Source organism: Odontesthes bonariensis, chromosome 4 (genome assembly GCF_027942865.1).
Source record: "Odontesthes bonariensis isolate fOdoBon6 chromosome 4, fOdoBon6.hap1, whole genome shotgun sequence".
Taxonomy (NCBI): domain Eukaryota; kingdom Metazoa; phylum Chordata; class Actinopteri; order Atheriniformes; family Atherinopsidae; genus Odontesthes; species Odontesthes bonariensis.
Window position 1 is genome coordinate 937512 of NC_134509.1, and position 12207 is coordinate 949718.

The window sequence follows — 12207 nt, forward strand, 5'->3', positions numbered from 1 at the left end:
GTAGTATGCAGTATGTAGTATGTAGTATGCAGCATGTAGTATGCAGTATGCAGCATGCAGCATGTAGTATGCAGTATGCAGTATGTAGCATGTAGTATGCAGTATGCAGTATGTAGCATGTAGTATGCAGTATGCAGCATGTAGTATGTAGTATGCAGTATGTAGTATGTAGTATGCAGTATGTAGTATGCAGCATGCAGTATGTAGTATGCAGTATGCAGCATGCAGTATGCAGTATGTAGCATGTAGTATGCAGTATGTAGTATGCAGTATGCAGTATGTAGTATGTAGTATGCAGTATGTAGCATGTAGTATGTAGTATGCAGTATGCAGTATGCAGCATGCAGTATGTAGTATGCAGTATGTAGCATGTAGCATGTAGTATGCAGTATGCAGTATGCAGCATGCAGTATGCAGTATGTAGCATGTAGTATGCAGTATGTAGTATGTAGTATGCAGTATGCAGTATGTAGTATGCAGTATGTAGTATGCAGTATGTAGTATGTAGTATACAGTATGTAGTATGCAGTATACAGTATGTAGTATGCAGTATGCAGTATGTAGTATGTAGTCTGCAGTATGTAGTATGTAATATGCAGTATTTAGTATGTAGTATGTAGTATGCAGTATGTAGCATGCAGTATGCAGTATGCAGTATGTAGTATGCAGTATGCAGTATGCAGTACACAGTATGTAGTATGCAGTATGCAGTATGCAGTATTTAGTATGTAGTATGTAGTATGTAGTATGTAGCATGTAGTATGCAGTATGTAGTATGCAGTATGTAGCATGCAGCATGTAGTATGTAGTATGCAGTATGTAGTATGCAGTATGCAGTATGCAGTATGTAGTATGCAGTATGCAGTATGTAGTATGCAGTATGCAGTATGCAGTATTTAGTATGTAGTATGTAGTATGTAGTATGTAGCATGTAGTATGCAGTATGTAGTATGCAGTATGTAGCATGCAGCATGTAGTATGCAGTATGCAGTATGCAGCATGTAGTATGCAGTATGCAGCATGTAGTATGCAGTATGTAGTATGTAGTATGTAGTATGCAGTATGTAGTATGTAGCATGTAGTATGCAGTATGTAGTATGTAGCATGTAGTATGCAGTATGCAGTATGTAGTATGTAGTATACAGTATGTAGTATGCAGTATGTAGTGTAGTATGTAGTATGTAGTATGCAGTATGTAGCATGCAGTATGCAGTATGCAGTATGTAGTATGCAGTATGCAGTATGCAGTACACAGTATGTAGTATGCAGTATGCAGTATGCAGTATTTAGTATGTAGTATGTAGTATGTAGTATGTAGCATGTAGTATGCAGTATGTAGTATGCAGTATGTAGCATGCAGCATGTAGTATGCAGTATGCAGTATGCAGCATGTAGTATGCAGTATGCAGCATGTAGTATGCAGTATGTAGTATGTAGTATGTAGTATGCAGTATGTAGTATGTAGCATGTAGTATGCAGTATGTAGTATGTAGCATGTAGTATGCAGTATGCAGTATGCAGTATGTAGTATGTAGTATACAGTATGTAGTATGCAGTATGTAGTGTAGTATGTAGTATGCAGTATGCAGTATGCAGTATGCAGTATGTAGTATGCAGTATGCAGTATGTAGTATACAGTATGTAGTATGCAGTATGTAGTATAGTATGCAGTATGCAGTGTGTAGTATGTAGTATGTAGTATGTAGTATGCAGTATGCAGTATGTAGTATGCAGTATGCAGTATGCAGTATGTAGTATGTAGTAGGCGGTTTCGAACACAAGCATTGTTTAACAGCATCTGATGGAGGTTTCTTCCTGTTAAAGGGAGTTTTTTCTCCCCACAGTCGCCTCGTGCAGCTCAGGACGGGGAGTTTCAGTGTAATCTGCTGGTTTCCTTAGCTAGGCTACTTTCTTCATTAGCTCTGTATGAATTGGACTCATTTGGAATCTGATTGTATGATCAACAATGAACAAACTGAACTGAATAAATGTTTCGAACAGACAATTTTAAAGGAAACTGGACCCTTGGTTCCTCCTGTGGCCCCTCAGATGGGATCAGGTTTATCTCAGACCGGATCAGGTTTATCTCAGACCGGATCAGGTTTATCTCAGACCGGATCAGGTTTATCTCAGACCGGATCAGGTTTATCTCAGAGACCTCTTACCTTGCAGCTGTTTGAATCGACCCTCCAGCTGGACGTAGCCGGCCTGCTGGTGAGCCGGGTCAGCCGACGCCCACTCCGCCTCCATCACACCCCGACGTCCGAGAAAAACCAACCAAACGCCACAGCAAAGCGGTCCCGAACCACAAAACCCCCGAGAGCTCCTGGACCATTAACCCGCCCAGAACCCAGAACCGGTTCAGCCAAAAAAAACTCCAGAAAACTTTGGGAAATTCTGCTGAAAGAAGGAACTTTTCCCACCAAAGTTTCTGCAGCTTTAAAGCAGAAAAATAACCAAAAAAAAGGAACTAAATCAGAGAAAAAGACTGTGAACTGGGACCAGATCTGCAGATCACAAATGAAAGTTTAGCTCCAGATGCCTCGGCTGATCCAGAGCAGCATGAACTCTGACCCTGGAACTCTCAAACAGTTCTGCCACCTTTTCAGCCAAAGAAGAAGAAGAAGATTCAAATCCCGGCCGCTGCTCTGGGAAACGTCCTGGTGTCCCGGCGGCTGGAAACAGAGTCCAGAGGTCGCGCTGGCACCTGAGCGCGTGCACGTGAGCGCGTGCACGTGTGTCCAGCAGCAGCCACGCTGCTCACTCTTCTTCTGCTGCTGCTCTGATTGTTCCCAGGCTGCGATCCGATTGGTCGGCTCGTTTCCCTCCTAACACACACACTGAGCCCCACCCTCCAGAAACACTGTAAAAAGTTACAGCATCTGTGGGATTAAACCTGTGATATCTGTGTGATTAAACCTGTGATATCTGTGGGATTAAACCTGAGATATCTGTGGGATTAAACCTGAGATATCTGTGGGATTAAACCTGTGATATCTGTGGGATTAAACCTGTGATATCTGTGGGATTAAACCTGTGATATCTGTGGGATTAAACCTGTGATATCTGTGGGATTAAACCTGTGATATCTGTGGGATTAAACCTGTGATATCTGTGGGATTAAACCTGTGATATCTGTGAGATTAAACCTGTGATATCTGTGGGATTAAACCTGTGATATCTGTGGGATTAAACCTGTGATATCTGTGATATCTGTGGGATTAAACCTGTGATATCTGTGGGATTAAACCTGAGATATCTGTGGGATTAAACCTGTGATATCTGTGGGATTAAACCTGTGATATCTGTGGGATTAAACCTGTGATATCTGTGGGATTAAACCTGTGATATCTGTGATATCTGTGGGATTAAACCTGTGATATCTGTGGGATTAAACCTGTGATATCTGTGGGATTAAACCTGTGATATCTGTGGGATTAAACCTGTGATATCTGTGGGATTAAACCTGTGATATCTGTGGGATTAAACCTGTGATATCTGTGGGATTAAACCTGTGATATCTGTGAGATTAAACCTGTGATATCTGTGGGATTAAACCTGTGATCTCTGTGAGATTAAACCTGTGATATCTGTGATATCTGTGGGATTAAACCTGTGATATCTGTGGGATTAAACCTGTGATATCTGTGGGATTAAACCTGTGATATCTGTGGGATTAAACCTGTGATATCTGTGGGATTAAACCTGTGATATCTGTGGGATTAAACCTGAGATATCTGTGATATCTGTGGGATTAAACCTGTGATATCTGTGAGATTAAACCTGTGATATCTGTGGGATTAAACCTGTGATATCTGTGAGATTAAACCTGTGATATTTGTGAGATTAAACCTGTGATATCTGTGGGATTAAACCTGAGATATCTGTGGGATTAAACCTGAGATATCTGTGGGATTAAACCTGTGATATCTGTGGGATTAAACCTGTGATATCTGTGGGATTAAACCTGAGATATCTGTGGGATTAAACCTGAGATATCTGTGGGATTAAACCTGTGATATCTGTGGGATTAAACCTGAGATATCTGTGGGATTAAACCTGTGATATCTGTGGGATTAAACCTGAGATATCTGTGGGATTAAACCTGTGATATCTGTGGGATTAAACCTGTGATATCTGTGATATCTGTGGGATTAAACCTGTGATATCTGTGGGATTAAACCTGTGATATCTGTGGGATTAAACCTGTGATATCTGTGGGATTAAACCTGTGATATCTGTGGGATTAAACCTGTGATATCTGTGGGATTAAACCTGAGATATCTGTGATATCTGTGGGATTAAACCTGTGATATCTGTGAGATTAAACCTGTGATATCTGTGGGATTAAACCTGTGATATCTGTGAGATTAAACCTGTGATATCTGTGGGATTAAACCTGTGATATCTGTGGGATTAAACCTGTGATATCTGTGAGATTAAACCTGTGATATATGTGGGATTAAACCTGTGATATCTGTGGGATTAAACCTGTGATATCTGTGGGATTAAACCTGTGATATCTGTGAGATTAAACCTGTGATATCTGTGGGATTAAACCTGTGATATCTGTGAGATTAAACCTGTGATATCTGTGGGATTAAACCTGAGATATCTGTGATATCTGTGGGATTAAACCTGAGATATTTGTGAGATTAAACCTGTGATATCTGTGGGATTAAACCTGTGATATTTGTGAGATTAAACCTGTGATATCTGTGGGATTAAACCTGTGATATCTGTGGGATTAAACCTGTGATATCTGTGGGATTAAACCTGTGATATCTGTGGGATTAAACCTGTGATATCTGTGGGATTAAACCTGAGATATCTGTGGGATTAAACCTGTGATATCTGTGGGATTAAACCTGTGATATTTGTGAGATTAAACCTGTGATATCTGTGGGATTAAACCTGTGATATCTGTGGGATTAAACCTGTGATATTTGTGAGATTAAACCTGTGATATCTGTGGGATTAAACCTGTGATATCTGTGGGATTAAACCTGAGATATCTGTGGGATTAAACCTGTGATATCTGTGGGATTAAACCTGTGATATTTGTGGGATTAAACCTGTGATATCTGTGGGATTAAACCTGTGATATCTGTGGGATTAAACCTGTGATATCTGAGGAAAAGTTTAAGCAGCGCTGCTGTTCCGCTGGTTTTAGATGATTCAGATTTATGATTGATGATGGGAAGCATCTCCAGATGAAAGTAGATTTATACCATTTCTTGTATTTCCATTTACTTCCCAAAGAAACTGGCCTGTGGCCGGTGTATTCAATGATTATTCCATCGATTAACCAAGTAACCGGATAGGAAGCTGCTCTGATTCTGCTTCTGTTCTCTGCTAGCTTCCTTCTGTTCTCTGCTAGCTTCCTTCTGTTCTCTGCTAGCTTCCTTCTGTTCTCTGCTAGCGTCCTTCTGTTCTGTTAGCTTCCTTCTGTTCTCTGCTAGCGTCCTTCTGTTCTCTGCTAGCTTCCTTCTGTTCTCTGCTAGCTTCCTTCTGTTCTCTGCTAGCGTCCTTCTGTTCTGCTAGCTTCCTTCTGTTCTCTGCTAGCGTCCTTCTGTTCTGTTAGCGTCCTTCTGTTCTCTGTTAGCTTCCTTCTTTTCTCTGCTAGCTTCCTTCTGTTCTCTGCTAGCTTCCTTCTGTTCTCTGCTAGCTTCCTTCTGTTCTCTGTTAGCTTCCTTCTGTTCTCTGTTAGCGTCCTTCTGTTCTCTGTTAGCTTCCTTCTCAGCTAACAAATCTAATGATTTCCATTAAAATGCTAACGTGAAATGTTCCCTCGTGTTTGTTCCGCTCAGTGGACTCGATATGTGAACCGGCTGCTTTCTGCTGAGATGCTGTAGCATTGACGTCGTGCTAAGCTAACTAAGCTAACACACACACTGTTCAGTATTTTCTCTATTCTTTTCTTTTCTTTGAAATGCTCCCAAACTTTACACATTATTCCTCTGATTTTGCTCCTCGTTGTTTTCTCCAGTTGGTGGGAGTTGAACGAAGCATCAAAACAGATAATTTACATTGAGGAGTTGTTTTTTTTTAATCGAGTCACTGGTGAAACCGTTTCAGCTCGACTACAGACCAACAGTTAGTTAATCTTTAATTGGACCATAAACAAGTCTTTACTTTGTATCTGATATTTAACTAAAGTTCAGAAACATCCTGAAGGTCTAATCCTCATAAAAACTGGCCAAAGCTAAAGACTCCCGTACAGATACCAAGGCCTCTTTAAAGTCTTTAAAGAGATTTTTACAGTGCAGAGTGTGTTGAAGTGTGTGTGTGTGTGTGTGTGTGTGTGTGTGTGTGTGTCGGCCAATGATGTGACAGCGTGACCATGATGTCATCAGGGAGGAGGTGTTTCCCCTCATTGTTTCTCCACATTCCAGACTCAAGGCCAGGAAATAAGAAACAAACATCCTGCAGATCAACACAAGTTTCTGTCTCCATCTTTGTGAGGGGCCACAGCCGAGATCAGGCCCTCCAATGCCCCAGGACCAGAACCAGAATCCTAAAACAGGACCAGAACCAGAACCCTAAAACAGGACCAGAACCAGAACCCCAGAACCAGAACCCTAAAACAGAACCAGAACCCCAAAACAGGAGCACAACCAGAACCAGAACCCTAAAACAGGACCACACACAGTGTCCCCGCCTGGGGTCCCAAAAGGCTCATAAACAGGAACACACACTCTGAGAAAGAATGAAAATAAAGGACGAAACCCTTAAATATCTTTCAGGAAGTCTTGAATAAAAGGGATTTTGTTTGAAAACAGATTAAATTGGACTTTAAGGAAAAAGCTCGTTAATATTCACCTGAACAACCATGTGACGCCCGTCAGCTGACCACGAGGTCAGAGTTCAAACGCCCAGACAAATCACATGAACCAACGGCGAGTCAGCAGATTACGAGCCTTCCTCCTCCAATAAAACCCTCGTCCTCCTCGGGAACGCGGCGGGTCATGTGACGCAGCGGGTCATGTGACGCAACGGGTCATGTGACTTCACAACACGACTTTACGACCACTAAACTGGTCTGAACCTTCCTCTCATGTCACAGAGCGTCCAATCAGAAGGCTCTAACTCCGCTACATTAGGCTACAATGAGCTCAATCTCAGCGGCGGGACGGGTTAGCTTTAGCATTAGCAGTCGTAGCAAACAAACAAAGAAACAGATGAAAAATGTCAGAATCAACGGTGGGAAATGAAGACACAGACGAGGCCTCATACTGAAAGCATGTTTACCTTACAAAGAGTGCCAAACAGCACCTTCTCTGCTAGCTTCCTTCTGTTCTCTGCTAGCTTCCTTCTGATCTCTGCTAGCTTCCTTCTGATCTCTGCTAGCTTCCTTCTGTTCTCTGCTAGCTTCCTTCTGTTCTCTGCTAGCTTCCTTCTGTTCTCTGTTAGCTTCCTTCTGTTCTCTGCTAGCTTCCTTCAGTTCTCTGCTAGCTTCCTTCTGTTCTCTGCTAGCTTCCTTCTGTTCTCTGCTAGCTTCCTTCTGATTTCTGCTAGCTTCCTTCTGTTCTCTGCTAGCTTCCTTCTGTTCTCTGCTAGCTTCCTTCAATTCTCTGCTAGCTTCCTTCTGTTCTCTGCTAGCTTCCTTCTGATCTCTGCTAGCTTCCTTCTGTTCTCTGCTAGCTTCCTTCTGATCTCTGCTAGCTTCCATCTGTTCTCTGCTAGCTGTGTGATGTCAGAGGGTGTTGTGGGCGGAGCCTGTACCTGCGAGCGCCTTGATGCGGGAGCGTTCGAACAGGCGGGCCGAGCTGTTCTCGTTGTCCCACTCGTCCTCCCAGCGGTTGTTGACCGTGTCGCTGCTGCTGTACTGCTGCTGCAGCTCCATGTGGTCGAACTCGGCCGCCACCGTCGTCATCATCACTGCACCGGAGTCTGGCCTCGATCAGCGGGGACACGTCCACATGGGCGGCTTCAGGCCGACCGCACCTGCTGGACAACAGGAAACAGCTCAGTTAGACCCAGATGGTGTCAGAAACTGAGGGCCCAAAGGGCCCAAAGGCCCATCAGCATAATCGTTTCAGTCCTAAAACTGGGTCTGAACCCTAAAACTAGGTCCTAAAACTGGGTCTGAACCCTGAAACTAGGTCTGAACCCTAAAACTAGGTCCTAAAACTGGGCCTGAACCCTGAGACTGGGTCTGAACCCTAAAACTAGGTCCTAAAACTGGGCCTGAACCCTGAGACTGGGTCTGAACCCTAAAACTAGGTCCTAAAACTGGGTCTGAACCCTGAAACTAGGTCTGAACCCTAAAACTAGGTCCTAAAACTGGGCCTGAACCCTGAAACTGGGCCTGAACCCTGAAACTGGGCCTGAACCCTGAAACTAGGTCTGAACCCTAAAACTAGGTCCTAAAACTGGGCCTGAACCCTGAAACTAGGTCCTAAAACTGGGCCTGAACCCTGAGACTGGGTATGAACCCTAAAACTAGGTCCTAAAACTGGGTCTGAACCCTGAGACTGGGCCTGAACCCTGAAACTAGGTCCTAAAACTGGGCCTGAACCCTGAGACTGGGTATGAACCCTAAAACTAGGTCCTAAAACTGGGTCTGAACCCTGAGACTGGGTCTGAACCCTAAAACTAGGTCCTAAAACTGGGCCTGAACCCTGAGACTGGGTCTGAACCCTAAAACTAGGTCCTAAAACTGGGTCTGAACCCTAAAACTAGGTCCTAAAACTGGGTCTGAACCCTGAAACTGGGCCTGAACCCAGAAACTGGGTCCTAAAACTGGTCCTGAACCCTGACACTAGGTCCTAAAACTGGGCCTGAACCCTGACACTAGGTCCTAAAACTGGACCTGAACCCTAAAACTAGGTCCTAAAACTGGGTCTGAACCCTGAGACTGGGTCTGAACCCTAAAACTAGGTCCTAAAACTGGGTTTGAACCCTGAGACTGGGTATGAACCCTAAAACTAGGTCCTAAAACTGGGTCTGAACCCTGAGACTGGGTCTGAACCCTAAAACTGGGTCCTAAAACTGGGCCTGAACCCCGAGACTGGGTCTGAACCCTAAAACTAGGTCCTAAAACTGGGTCTGAACCCTAAAACTAGGTCCTAAAACTGGGTCTGAACCCTGAAACTGGGCCTGAACCCTGAAACTGGGCCTGAACCCAGAAACTGGGTCCTAAAACTGGGCCTGAACCCTAAAACTAGGTCCTAAAACTGGGCCTGAACCCTGAAACTGGGTGTGAACCCTAAAACTGGTCCTGAACCCTGACACTAGGTCCTAAAACTGGGCCTGAACCCTGACACTAGGTCCTAAAACTGGACCTGAACCCTGCAACTAGGTCCTAAAACTGGGCCTGAACCCTGAAACTAGGTCCTAAAACTTGGCCTGAACCCTGAAACTGGGCCTGAACCCTAAAACTAGGTCTGAACCCTAAAACTAGGTCCTAAAACTGGGCCTGAACCCTGAAACTGGGTCTGAACCCTAAAACTGGGCCTGAACCCTGAAACTAGGTCCTAAAACTGGGCCTGAACCCTAAAACTAGGTCCTAAAACTGGGCCTGAACCCTGAAACTGGGCCTGAACCCTGAAACTGGGTCTGAACCCTGAAACTGGGCCTGAACCCTGAAACTGGGCCTGAACCCTAAAACTAGGTCTGAACCCTAAAACTAGGTCCTAAAACTGGGCCTGAACCCTGAAACTGGGTCTGAACCCTAAAACTGGGCCTGAACCCTGAAACTAGGTCCTAAAACTGGGCCTGAACCCTAAAACTAGGTCCTAAAACTGGGCCTGAACCCTGAAACTGGGCCTGAACCCTGAAACTGGGTCTGAACCCTGAAACTGGGCCTGAACCCTGAAACTGGGCCTTAACCCTGAAACTAGGTCCTAAAACTGGGCGTGAACCCTGAAACTGGGCCTGAACCCTGAAACTGGGCCTTAACCCTGAAACTAGGTCCTAAAACTGGGCCTGAACCCTGAAACTGGGCCTTAACCCTGAAACTAGGTCCTAAAACTGGGTCTGAACCCTGAAACTAGGTCCTTAAAGTAGGCCTGAACCCTGAAAATAGGTCCTAAAACTGGGCCTGAACCCTGAAAATAGGTCCTAAAACTAGGTCTGAACCCTGAAAATAGGTCCTAAAACTAGGCCTGAACCCTGAAAATAGGTCCTAAAACTAGGCCTGAACCCTGAAACTAGGTCCTAAAACTGGGTCTGAACCCTGAAACTAGGTCCTTAAACTAGGCCTGAACCCTGAAAATAGGTCCTAAAACTGGGCCTGAACCCTGAAAATAGGTCCTAAAACTGGGCCTGAACCCTGAAACTAGGCCTGAACCCTGAAACTGCATCAGCATAGTCGTTGCCCTTAAAGGGCCGGATGTAACTTATAAATGTAACTACTCCTTAATGTTAAATAACTCTGAATTTATTACTTGTTCAAGTTACATATATCACATATATATCTACATAGATGTAAAAAAAAATATGTTTGCCTGTTGCTCTGTTATTAAAACATAAATCCGTTTAATTTGTCAGGTTATGAAACCCACATCACTCCATCCATCAACCATCAAACTATCCAAGTGAAGAAAGAAAAATAAGTTATTCTTTTACTTTGTTCCAAACCTGAAATACCAAACAAAGCTTTTACTGCCGCGTTGTTTCCGGTTGTGGTCTCAGAATGCGGACATAGATCGTACTCTTTGACAACCGCCTCATAACACAAAAGACCGTTTCTTCTCCTTTAAGCACAAACACGTATTCCCTTCCGATCTGTCCAGAAACAGAAAAACTGATGCAGATTTAAGGGTGTCTGCATCAGTTTTTCTCTTCCTGGAACTTTTGGAATCATTATTTGCATTTCTCATTTCCACTTGTTGGGAAAATCGCATCGATTTGGAAACACTGCAGTCTAGTGGCGGGATGCCGTCACTGCGAGTAACATAATCGGCATGCATTGTGGGAAATGTAGTTTTTGGTCACTGCACGTATTTGACTTATTTATTTTTAAACAATCAGACTTTTTAATCTCTCGAGTTTGACACATGGCCCAAAGGTCCAGGTCTTACCTCGGACCTGGTCTCAGACCTCAGACCTGGTCTCGGACCTCGGACCTGGTCTCGGACCTCGGACCTGGTCTCGGACCTCGGACCTGGTCTCGGACCTGGTCTCGGACCTGGTCTCGGACCTCGGACCTGGCTTTTCTGTTTTTCTGTTTCCATGCAGCAGCCTGTCCCACAGCTCCACCTGCTGGACAACACACACCTCTACACCTTTAATTTATTTCACCTGTCAGACTTCTGCTGGTTCTGATCAGCAGACCTGGTTTCAGACCTGGTTCCTAAAATCATGGATCTGGATCTGTGTTATCTTTGCTGTTTTTCACACATGCAGCTAAAGAAATGGGAACAAATCTTAATTCCAGCCTAAAACCCACAAAGAGCTTCTAGATTATTCATTTCTGGTGGCATAAAACAGATTAATCATTTAATTTATATTAATTGTTGCATAATTAGTCATTAGATTATATCTTATATTCCTTTTTTAAGCTTTAAATTGAATCTTATTTACTTTTTCTTGATGTTGAATAACATATAATTCTTATTATTGTCTGTTTTTTTCCTACTTTTCTACTTTTAGACGTGATACCATTCATTATTTTGGGATTAGGATTTTTTTTAAACTGAATTTCTTATATTAATTTGACTCTTTTGGTTTTAAATGTAAATGTACAAAAAAGTTGAAACTATGAAGCTGTTTATCACAGATGCAGCTAAAGAAATGGGAACAAATGATGTGTCTCTGATATCAGATCCATGTGGCTCATTGATCGGCTCACTTTCAGGATGTTTGTGCCAAACATCATCTGAAACTACACTTCCCAGGGTGCACTGCTTCGGTCAGGGAGAAAAGCTGGTCCTAAAAAGCCCGACTTTATGAGCCAATCAGAGCAACGATGACATCACTTCCTGTTGGCATGGTCTGAAAATGAATGAAAAGGTGCAGTTTTACTTCTTTTATCTGCCGAGAACTCAGCCGGGAAGATGGAAAACATGTTCCCTCTGCAGCCAATCAGACGTCCAACAGAACCTCTGCAGCCAATCAGAGACCAGAAGGTTTCCATTGGACCAAATAAACCCGTTCTACAGAACCACTCAGGTTTACAAACCAGTTCTCAGAAAGAGACTCAGAAATCCCAGAAGAAGAAAATCTATCCCAGCACCAGAGGATCGTGGGTACTGTAGTTTT

General features: G+C 43.5%; 1 protein-coding gene across 3 annotated transcripts in view; it reads right to left on the reverse strand.

Annotated features, from left to right (window-relative positions):
• The window catches only part of LOC142378173 (spectrin beta chain, non-erythrocytic 1), a 95151-nt gene that overhangs the window by 62412 nt on the left and 20532 nt on the right, over positions 1-12207 (reverse strand). Inside the window, exon 2 of one of the 3 annotated variants that reach the window (XM_075462411.1) lies at positions 7726-7947. In XM_075462411.1, the coding sequence (XP_075318526.1) occupies positions 7726-7879 (154 nt within the window). In that variant the 5' untranslated portion in view covers positions 7880-7947. Of the gene's footprint in view, positions 1-2165; positions 2676-7725; positions 7951-12207 lie in introns of those variants that run through there. The other 2 variants (XM_075462410.1, XM_075462412.1) reach the window with 2 other exon arrangements.